Below are 11,876 nucleotides of genomic sequence, written 5' to 3'. Positions count from 1 at the left end.
ATGGGTGAGCCAACAGAAGACCACCTAAGTCAGGGCTACAAACTCCAACCAATTTCACTCCAACCAGTTGCTTAATTAGGTGCCGATTCTTGTTGTTAATTAAACACGTTCTTTAATTCCATGGCTTGTTGCTGCTCTCATTGTGCAATAGCAGACATTTCTGAAATTGTTGATTTACTCTTTTCTAAGAGCTCTGTTGAAATGTTTTGCGGACCTGAACAGATCAGCATTCCCAAGACCTTCATCTTTCTTTATTTTCAGATATCGTATGATGGACACTAGTTGTTTTGGTTCATTTTGAATCTCATTATTGTTTGGCTGCTAATTAAGGGAAAAAACAATTAAGGGGCCTGAATGTTCAAGAGCAAGTCAATGAAATAATTAGCATTTAAAACAGGTCACTCATTAAGAAAAGGGTTAGAATGAAAACCTGCAGCCACGGTGGTCCTCCAGGACTGGAGTTGGCGACCCCTGTTCTAGATCACGGGTCCTCAACTCCACTCCTGGAGGGCCCCAGTGGCTGCAGGTTTTCATCCTAACCCTTTTCTTTATTAGTGACCAGTTTTTGTTGCTAATTAACTCCTTTTCCTTTCATTTTAATTGACTTGTTTTCTTGCGATTTGTTCCCCTGAATTTCTTCATCGTTCCTCTGAATTGCTTCATTTCTTTCCTTAAATGGCACCAAAACAGAAATGAAATATGAAGTGAGTGAGCCAACAGAAGACCAACTAAGTCAGGGCCTGAAACTCTAACCAATTGTATAATTAGGCGCCGATTCTTGTTGTTAATTAAACCCGTTCATTAATTCCAAGGCTTGTTGCTGCTCTTATTGTGCCATAACATATATTTCTGAACTTGTTGATTTTCTCTTTTCTAAGAGCTCTGTTGAAAATGTTTTGGAGACCTGAGCAGATCAACCTTCCTGAGACCTTCACCTTTCTTTATTTTCAGATATTATATGATAGACTCAGTTTGCTGCTCATATTTTGTATCCCATTATTGTTTGGCTACTAATTAAGGAAAAAGAAACAATTAAGGGGTCTGAGTCTTCAAGAACAAGTCAATTAAAAGGAATTCAAAAGAACTGAATTAGCAGCAAAAACAGGTCACTAATTAAGAAAAGGATTAGAATAAAAAACCTGCAGCCACTGGGACCCTCCGGGAGTGGCGTTGGGGACCCCCTGCTCTAGAGGTTATGGAGTTCTGTCAGAACAAAGCACAACAAGTTAGAGAATGTACTCCTCACATAACATTCAAGTGCATTAACTGATATGAAAGCTGGAGCGTTGTGCATTTAGTTACCTCATCAAAGAGTCAGTTATCACATTGTTGTTTATTATATATTTTTGCAACAATGAGTCATATTCAAAAATAACACTACATTAAACAGCACCTTACAGTGTCATGTAGTTAAAAGCAGCGCGCAGATAGGCTTGTGGTGGCTCCATAGCTTTTATACAGAGAAGATTACAATTCTCGTGATGCGAAAATGGGAACCGTTAATGTTCTGCTAATAGCCATGGGAGGTCTGCGATTAATTGTAGCTTTTTTTTTTTTTTAAACAAAAGGGATACAAAACAGACAAAAAAAAACAAAACCACCCAACAAGTACTTAGTGCAATAAATACCAACCCTACCAGTCCCCCTTATTATTAATAACACACCACTCAGAAAGGCCAACTCATTCAGTACCAACAATAAAGTGAAATTATCAAGAGAAAAATAACTATAAAAATAAAATGAACAATACTAGAGTAAAATCACATCATGAAAGAAGACAAGCACCTGAAATAAGTTACCCATCTAGGTTTTAAAATGATAAAACACTAAATAACTAAGAACTTGGAAAAGAACTGATTTATTGTATAATGGGAACACCAAAGCTGATACTTACTGCATGTTAAAGATTTTAAATTCAGTCTCAAAATCCACAACTCTTGAAATCGTAAGCTCAACTCTTTATCATACGTTATACCACCAAGCAACTGTTTTAGCTTTGCTAAAACACAAGCTGGAGTTCTTCTCCGTCCTCAGCCCTCTGTGTTCCGTAGAACATTTACAACATTAGAACAATTCAGACGAGAACAGGCCGTTCAGCCCAACAAAGCTCGCCAGTCCTATCCACGTAATTCTTCTAAAATAACATCAAGTCGAGTTTTCAAGGTCCTTAAACTCCTACTGTCTACCACACTACTTAGTAACTTATTCCATGCGTCTATGGCTCCCTGTATAAAGAAACACTTCCTAACATGTGTGCTAAATATACTGTAATAAAAAATAGGCAGCAAACAGAAAAAGTTTTATGGATGGTCACCCCATATACTGAAAAATCAGAACATAAAGAAAACAAGTCTTTACAAGGCAGAGTTCAAATCCAAACTGACTAACTGGATGAGTCTGAGCTATAAATATGGTGGACTAGAGCAGGGGTCACCAACTCCGGTCCTGGCGGACCACCATGACTGCAAGTTTTCATTCTAACCCTTTTGTTACCGAGTGACCTGTTTTTGCTGCTAATTCAGTTCTTTTGAATTCATTTTAATTGACTTGCTCCTAAGGACTCCATCCATCCATCCATTTTCCAACCCGCTGAATCTGAACACAGGGTCACGGGGGTCTGCTGGAGCCAATCCCAGCCAACACAGGGCACAAGGCAGGAACCAATCCCAGGCAGGGTGCCAACCCACTGCAGGACACACACACAAACTAACCCACACACCAAGCACACATTAGGGCCAATTTAGAATCGCCAATCCACCTAACCTGCATGTCTTTGGACCCCTTAATTGTTTCTTTTTTAATTAGCAGCCAAACAATAATGAGATGCAAAATGAGCCAAAACAACTGGTGTTCATCATGAAAGAAATGAAGAAAGATGAAGGTCTCAGGATTGCTGATCTGCTCAGGTCCCCAAAACATTTTAACAGCGCTCTTAGAAAGAGAAAATCAACAGTTTCAGAAATGTCTGCTATTGCACCACGAGAGCAGCAACAAAGCCACGAAATTAAAGAACGGGTTAAATTAACGACAAGAATCTGCACCTCATTATGCAGCTGGTTGAAGTGAAACTGGTTGGAGTTTGAGGCCCTCACTTAGTTGCTCTTCTGTTGGCGCACTCTCTTCAAACTTCATTTCTGTTTGAGTGCCATTCAAGGAAAGAAATTAAGCAATTTGGAGGAACGGTGAAGAAATTCAGGGGATCAAATCTTATAGAAGCAATTCAATTGAAATGAATTCACAAGAAGTTAATTAGCAGCACAAACAGGGCACTCATTAAAAAAAGGGTTGGAATGAAAACCTGCAGCCATGGTGGTCCTCCAGAACCGGACTTGGAGACACCTGGACTAGAGGAAGAGGTGGAAACAGGAAATGATGTAGCAGGTAGATAGATTCTGGGAATCAGAAGTGGTAAAATCAGGGAGGCTGAAACAGGAACCGATGCAGCAGGTAATGGAAGTGACTTCATCAATAGGTGCCAGAAGTGATGTCATCAGTGTATGGGCCGGTGGTAATGTCACTGAGTGGCAATGACTTTGGCTGATCTGCAGAGGAACATGAAGAGAAAGGATCAGATGACAGCACCAATTCCTGGTCTGGCTGAGAAATAACATTATTTGAGCATGTAAACCGCCTCCATATGACAATAACCATAACAACTTTCTAACTGTGTCCCCACGTTCTTGATGAACTCATTTTAAAGTCACAGTCTTAATCCACTGGACATAATTTTAAACATTTCAATCAAGCCCCCTCTTAATTTTCTTTTGCTTAAACTGAAGAGACTCGGCTCTATTAATCTTTCCTCATAACCCAGTCCCTGTAGCCCTGGAATCAGCCTAGTCTCTCTTCTCTGAAGTTTTTGCAGTGCTGCTATGTCCAGAGACTGTGAAACACATTGGGCACATTTAAGGGGAGTATGGGAAGTAAACAGGAAGAGAGAAAAACAAATGTGTTGGATGGGCGGTGAGAACTTCCAGACCAACTGTTGAAATCAAAGAAAGCCATGATGCCATTTCAACTGGGGGATGAAATACTAAACTGGCCCTTAAGAATGTGGAGTGAAAGCATGTTTTGACGTTCTACGTAGTATTGGCATCCTGTGAAAAGAAATTAGTAGGAACTGTGTAATCTACATATGTAAAATGCTAAAGGTTATGCTTGTCACACAAGCACACGTGAACCTCTGTGACTAGAACCTTGATCTTAGACTTAATCAAAGGCTTATGAGAAGAAAAGAATCTGGCTAGTCCCAACCTCTGCAAAGTTGTTAGGGTTTGTGTCTTCCTTATGGCAAACTGCATGGACAGATCAATCAAGAAGGTCACATGGCAAAGAGAAAAAGATGAGTAGTGACAAGTGCTGAGCGTGAAGCTAACTGCAGACTTCATATAACTGGCTGGTGCTCACATACTACTGGGGCTGGGACCTTACACTTGGTAAAACCCGAAGTCTACATGTTATCTTGTCTATTTTAAAGGCTGTTCAGCTTGAGCCTATGGAGTACTGGACTCTTCATACATTACGAGACAGTCCTGTTAGACTCGCGCGATCAAGCAGTTGCACTATGTTGTCTTGTTTATCAAATTTTTGTTGTGTTATGTATAATGTGTTTACAATAATATAACAGAATAACCCTACTATAACTCAACTGCATTGTCCTTTATATCTCTATATATAAATAAAATCTAACATCTGTTTGTCGTTATGTCTGTCCGCTTTTCACGAGAGAACTACTTAACGGATTTAGATGGGGCTTTTCTCTAAAATTTGCTTGAATATTCCAGTTGATTTTTGCAACTTCTCTCATCGCACTAAGTATCATAGTTCACTTGTGGTATTGACTTATTTGCGAGAATCCGAAAGAGACGCAGCGGGCTGAGAAGAGGGGGGCACCGCCCTCCTCACTTAGGTGCCACCCTCGTGGACGAATCTTACCTACGCTTAGCTAGCGAACGAGAGAACTACTTAACGGATTTAACTTGGGTTTTTTTCTATAATTTCCTTGAACATTCTCTCATCTCACTAAGACTCATAGTTTGCTTACAGGAGCGATATATTCACACTAATCCGAGATTGAGGCAGCGGGCTGAGGGGAAGGGGAAGCATGACATTAGGGGTGGGGAGCCGGGCAGAGTCTTCCTCACTCACGTGCCAGCCTCCGTTCAAGTCAGTTTACCTCTGCGTATTGGAGTGTACCTTGCCTCCACTTAGCTAGCGATACCAGTTTGTTCAACAGACATTGTCATCTGTAGATTGTTAAGGAGTAACATTTCACATTTTTGAGAAGAGATGTCAGAGCTACATGTGTTTTAGAGGGTATCTGCTGATTGCCAGAGATATCACGGCCACAAGGTTTTCTCTGTTTACGGGGACGCTCTCCCGTCAGACCTGTACATGACCAGATATGGTGTCAATGTCTGTTGATTTTTAAAGGTTGTCCTGTTTCACTGCTCCGTGGGCGCAGCTAAGTACTGTGTATGTATTCCGAAACATCTGCACTTGGCCTTTGCCCTGAATCAGTTTTTCTGGGGTGTGTTACAAGTTTCTTTCAGAACTGACCATCTCAATCCCAGTACATCACAGCCCAATCATTTCTCACACCAGATCAGAATGCACAGTCACCCTGATGGCCTCAAGACACAATACATCATCTCCACTCACCTGCAAGATTCCTGTCTTTTCCTTCCTTCCCAGGGAGCTGTCATTCTGTGATATCCAGTGGGTGGCACAGACTAATAGACCTAATAAATACACCTTAGGGCATCATGCCAAAGTGCTGAGGTCCCCATACCATAAACTCTTTACTCCTGGCAACCTCATTTATCACAGATGCCTGATTTCCATGCAGTCATAATGGAAAGAGAGCGAGAGAAAGAATATAATAAAAGAAAAGATGTGACACTTTTCCAGCCGCTTTCTTGACTAATCTGTTTTCTTGTTTCTTTTTCCTTTTACAGATATTTTTCTACCTGAACAAGAAGGAAGTTTAGAAGTTCCAACTAAAGACGAAAGGATGAGAAAGTGAGCAACAGTGAAAAACAGAGCTGGAGGGAGCCAAAGGGCAACTGGGAGACAGTCGTCTACAGGGACAAAAAAGGTTTGCCAACATTTATCAGGAAAAGACTAAAGATGGGGACGATTTTGCATCTGATGACTCTGATGATCTTCTCCTAGAAAAGCACCACGCTGGTTGTCTGGTGCTGTTTCGCCATTATTGTCATATGAGCAGTCCTTGGAGATTTTTCTAATTCCTTTATTTATTTCTTCTGGATCACATTGCTTTTTTTCTTTTTTCTTTTTTTCTTTAACAAGGAACTCGAAGCAACTCTTCACAATGCCCCAGCCATTCAGGACAGCCCTTTGTTCACTCCTTTGTGTCACTTTGTTTTTTCATGCCTTACCTCAGGTAAAGGCAGACTGTTGGCTTATTGAAGGAGATAAGGGCTACGTATGGTTGGCGATCTGCAGTCAGAACCAGCCGCCCTATGAAACCATCCCTCAGCACATCAACAGCACGGTTCATGACCTTCGCCTCAATGAGAACAAACTCAAGGCAGTGTTCTTCAGTTCTCTCAGCCGCTTTTGCAATTTGACTGACCTGAACCTCACCAAGAATGAAATTTCCTACATTGAAGAAGGGGCATTCTCCGGCCAGTCAAACCTGCAAGTTCTGCAGCTTGGGTACAACAAGTTGACCAACCTAACGGAAGGCATGCTACGTGGCTTGGGGCGTTTGCAGTATCTCTTTGTGCAGCACAATTTGCTTGAAGTGATTGCTGCCAATGCCTTTTTTGAATGCCCCAATTTAATAAGCCTAGATCTGTCCTCTAACAAACTTGTGCGGATTGACCCTTCAACCTTTACAGGACTAAGTCGTCTGATGGTATGTGAATTGGCCGGAAATCCCTTTCATTGTTCCTGTGAGCTGTATAGTTTCCTAGTCTGGCTGGAGGCCTTTAACAATGTGACACGTAACTATGACCGTCTGCAGTGTGAAACACCACCAGATTTTTCAGGGTATCCTTTGTTAAGTCCACGGCCTGGACATGGTAGGAATGCAATGTCCATTTTGTCCTCCATGTGTAGAAATGGAGCCCTTATACCTGGTATGCCTACCATGTCTTATTCTGATCCCAGAATGGATCTCTATGAAAATTCTGGCACTGATCCCGATGATGTCATTTTGCTGGAACCCACAACCTCTTCCACTATGGACCCTACTGTCAACCCTAGTATCCAGGTTCATCAAATAACTTCTAACACAGCCACTTTGGTGGTGCAGATCCCCTTCCCCTATAGAAAGATGTATATCTTGGTCCAATATAACAATAGCTATGTTTCTGATGTGATGAATTTAAGAAATATCAAAGAATTCATCATCCTAGACAAACTAAAGTCCCATACGGATTACACCTTCTGTGTTGCTTCCATCCGTAACTCACAGCGCCACAATCATACGTGCATTACGTTTACTACTCGTACCCAAACTCCAGACGAGAGTATCCCTAATGCTTCTACCACTACTCACTACATCATGACCATTCTGGGATGCCTCTTTGGGATGGTCATAGTGTTAGGAGTAGTTTATTACTGCCTACGGAAACGGAGAATCCAAGAAGAAAAGCAAAAATCTATGAGCGTCAAAAAGACCATTTTGGAGATGAGATACGGCCCTGAAGCCGCAGCCAGTGCCGGCTCAGAACCGATCAGCTCAATTGTTCAGAAACTGCATGAGCACCAACATCACCATGGGCAGCCCAAACTGCTGTCGTCTTCTTCCAGCAGTTCAATGGTTGGTGGACATCCAGTGTCATCAAACACCTCTACATCCCGACTCTCTGCCATTCCTCAAGCTGAGAAGACAGTCAGCTCTTTCTCGGAAGCTTTGTCAGCAACCAAAGGAAACTACATGGACATTCGAACTAGCTCCATCGGGGACTCAACAGAGAGGTCTCACCAGCACCGCTCTATGTCAGTTGAGGAAGAGACACCGGGACAAGATGAAGATGACAATGGCTGTGATGTGGGGGATGACTCAGAAGAAGATGGCAATGGCTCAGCCTCTGAGATTTCAACAATCGCTAAAGAAGTGGACAAGGTCAACCAGATCATTAACAACTGCATTGATGCCCTGAAGCTGGACTCATCTGGTTGCGGGGTGACATCGTCTTCTGCCAGCAGATCTCAATCATTGATACCTATTTCTTCTGCAGCTTCAGAGACATGCCCGTCAGGTGTCCAGATAATCTCGTCCCCCAAGCTGAGCATTCCTCCACCCCCACTGGGTGTTCCTTTACCAGAGAGGCCTGGAATTAGTGGAGGTGGCTTTCTTTCCCCCCCTTATAGAGAGCCTCCTTCAGGCCGACCTTTGCAGAGGCAACTGAGCGCTGATGCTGCCGTCGTGGTGAACACCTCAGCCAAGAAGAGATGCAGCGTCTCCTCTAGTGGCTCCGTTAAAAGTGCACGGGTTTTCAGTCTTGACGTTCCAGACAGAAGCCCAGATTCCTCCAAGTATACGGAGAAAGGTAGCCCTTTAGCCTGTGGGGAACCTCTGGAAAGGTTACCACTAATGGGTTCTGCTGGAGGGACATCTAGCATTCAGCATCTGGAAGTGCGCCCAGCGTACCACTGCTCAGAGCATCGCCATTCCTTTCCTGCTCTCTATTACGAGGGCTCGTCAGAGTCCCCCACCCAGAGAGCCTCCTTCCTTAAACCTCTGACCCGCTCAAAAAGGGACGCTGCTTCCTACTCCCAGCTCTCCCCCAGGCACAACTATTCGGGATATTCCTCCAGTCCCGAATACTCTTCCGAGAGCACCCTAAAAATATGGGAACGCTTCAGGCCATACAAGAAGAGCCCACGAGAAGAGGCTTCCTATGTAGCGGCGGGCCACGCTTTGAGAAAGAAGGTCCAGTTTGCAAAGGACGAGGATCTTCACGATATTTTGGATTACTGGAAAGGTGTGTCAGCTCAGCAAAAATTGTGACTTTTCCACTTCACAAGTGTCACTGCTAGAACTGGCAGGTTTTTAGACTCCACAGCAAGGTTAGGTTTCCTCCTTAGCTGAAACGATAAAGGAGCTCTCCAGTTTCTCCATGGGTCTCTAATTTTCTAGATGTGTTTTTAAACAGAGTAAGTTAAAACTTTATTTTTTGGGAGTGGGGCGGGGGGGAGTATGGTGGGGGGGAGCCTGGGGCAGAATTTCATTTTTTTTAATCCTATTAGAGGAACACATTTGATGGGGTTGTCTGTTCAGAACCTCAGTTTGTTCCTCACTTGGATCTTTTTCTATACCTGCATGTAATATTGATCACCACAAGCCTAAGGCCTCCATGGTTGCTGAGAGGATTACAGGAAGGAAGAGTGTGAGCATAATGGAGTCGGGTTTGGCTGGAACCTACCGCCGTATAACTTTGAGATTCCTCTGCTTGAATCAATAAAATGTTTGTTCTTCGGAAAGATAAGAAACTCAAAAAATGAGAATTGAATAGCAGCGTTTTTGCTTGGTTGAAGGCTGAGAGGATAACAATGTTGTGTATCTTCTTATCGTGACGGCATCCCTGCAAAACCTACTTTATTCAATTTAAAAAAAAAAAAAAAACAGATCTTGTCTTGAACATACAAATCTGACAGCACGTTTCGGTGCTAACTTTGATATCCTGGCTGCCTCGACGTCCTTTCACATTCCAGATTCAGTGCTGCTCAGGAGAGGAAAGATAAACCCAATCGCCTTTTCCCTGTCATCATGTCTTTATTTTATTCTTGTGTTCTTATCTTGATTGCTTGATGATCACCAGGTGGGGAAGATCTATAATAGAAAAAGGAAGCAGATGGAAATCAGGGAATCTTGACAGAAACACGTAAATAGTTGCCTATTTTCCATTCAGGTTATTGGTGGATAACAATGTACACCCTCCTCCTTTGCTCCTTTGCCATCTTGAACTTGGTATAACAAAAGGAGCAGCAATCTCCACTCTTGGTTTTCTGCACTTGTTTGATGATTTCTTTCATTTATTTTGGCCGGAGTTTCAGTATCTGAGCAAACCTAACCTTGCCATCCTCACGGCCTGTCACCTCCTTTCTCTTTATTTCTTGCTTTTTTTTTCTTTTTTTCACCTTGCCACTGCCAAAGGATGGCAGATGGCAGGAACATCACACTAGGCAAAAACCGGTGGTCAACTGTGACAAACTAAAACACACACAAAAAAAAAAAAACAAAAACTGAAAGTTCTCATATGTTTACAAACTGGCAAAAGAGCACTAAGCTGCAAAAAGAGCGAGATAGAAAGACTGAAGGGGTGGGTTGGGGATGGGGGCAATGCAACCTCATATATATATATATATATATATATATATATATATATATATATATATATAAATATATAGAATCTTTTTGATGCTTTAAAATATATGTTTTTAAAATAAGACAATTTGTTATTTTTATTTTTAAATATGTATCTCATATTTAAAATATTGGTTCTTTGTATCAGGATTGCATATATGATTTTACTACAGTATAATACTTCTGCACATTTGTGGCCAGTATGGCTGGTAAAATGGAATGATCCGAGGTTAGATATTTGTAGACAGAATGACTGCACTACCTGATCAGGTGTGGCTGCTTCCCTCAACAGTAGATGTTTCCTTAAATCATCAGTCTCCAAATTCCTCAATCGCTTAGGGCACCCACCTGTCTTTAGCAATTTTTTTAACTGTAGCCCCCACCCCACTTTACATTATCAATCAATTTTTTTCACAGTTCATCGCACAATGGTGTGTTGTCTCTGTTGCTAAAATGATAAGAACACGCAGGGCATACCCCAGTTGACATGTAAGCAGCAAAACGTGTTCACGGCGCATTTTCTAAATAGACATTGGATTCTGGTATGAACGCGGACTGTTTGTTGTTAACACATTTTCAATAGGTCTTCCCTTTATGAGCTGCCAGTAGCTGTCGTTTGATTCATTGACAATGAAGCTTTTGTGATGAAATGTAAATGAAAGTCGGGCTGTGTGCAGGTGATAACCATTCATGCCACAGAGCTTTAGTCGTTTCTGCGCTTTTCGTGTCACCTACTTGGGTTAGAAGTGAGTTGATTCCAACCTCAATTAACCCTCATCTTCTTGGAGCTTTCTCACAAAACTGAATCTTCTTTAACTCGTTGAAGTTGGAAAATTCCTCAGTTAAAAATCTCAGAATTTGCTCTTTCTTACCTGTTAATACAAGGTAGTCACTTCCCGTGCTGATATTGTTCACATGTAACAATATGTGGTTAGGGGACAGAGATCCCGAAAGAGATATAAAAGTAGTCTACAGCCACCAACATCATTTTTTTTCCAAAAGAAAGGTTGGTAGGGCCATGTTTGAATGCTGACTGTGTTTGATCTAATGAGAAGTCAAGCAGACAGACACCTTTTATTGGGTAACTAAAAATATTACAACATACAAGCTTTTGAGGCAACTCAGGCCTCTTCTTCAGGCATGATGTAATCAATTTATTTTTTTACTTTTCGCATTATATTCACGAATCTTAAACAATGCTATGGATGAGAAACCAAAAGCCAAAACATTTAAAAACAAAATAAGAAAAATATGAAGAACACATTTTGCTGCATTTTTACTTTCTACCACATGAGCACCACAAGTTTCACCACATGAGCACCATGCACCCCTCATTTCACTGCTGCCTAACTACCACCTTAGTGAGCCACCTGTGTCTCACATGGAAAGCTGGAGCTGGAAAGCACAGATATGGATTACCACATCTGGTGGTAACTGGGCTTCACAATCTTATCTTCAACTTGGATAGAAAATGATCAAGTCAGTCGTAGGCTTGCATGTGTCATCTTACGAGTTTATGATTGGTTTGTTTCTC

General features: G+C 41.9%; 1 protein-coding gene across 1 annotated transcript; it reads left to right on the top strand.

Moving 5' to 3' along the window:
- Positions 1–5,547: 5,547 nt before the first annotated feature.
- LOC114663247 (protein phosphatase 1 regulatory subunit 29-like) lies at positions 5,548–10,286 on the top strand. The gene has a single exon (XM_028816991.2). The coding sequence runs from the start codon at positions 6,335–6,337 to the stop codon at positions 8,984–8,986; it is 2,652 nt and encodes an 883-aa protein (XP_028672824.1). The 5' UTR covers positions 5,548–6,334; the 3' UTR covers positions 8,987–10,286.
- Positions 10,287–11,876: the final 1,590 nt, after the last annotated feature.

This window comes from Erpetoichthys calabaricus, chromosome 12 (assembly GCF_900747795.2).
Source record: "Erpetoichthys calabaricus chromosome 12, fErpCal1.3, whole genome shotgun sequence".
In the NCBI taxonomy this organism is placed as follows: Eukaryota; Metazoa; Chordata; class Cladistia; order Polypteriformes; family Polypteridae; genus Erpetoichthys; species Erpetoichthys calabaricus.
The sequence above is the reverse complement of the archived record's forward strand: the minus strand, read 5'-3'. Positions and strand labels throughout refer to the sequence as shown.

What these genes read in the sequence shown, in the direction of transcription:
- LOC114663247 (XM_028816991.2), top strand. Translation starts at nt 6,335, where the DNA reads ATGCCCCAGCCATTCAGGACAGCCCTTTGTTCACTCCTTTGTGTCACT.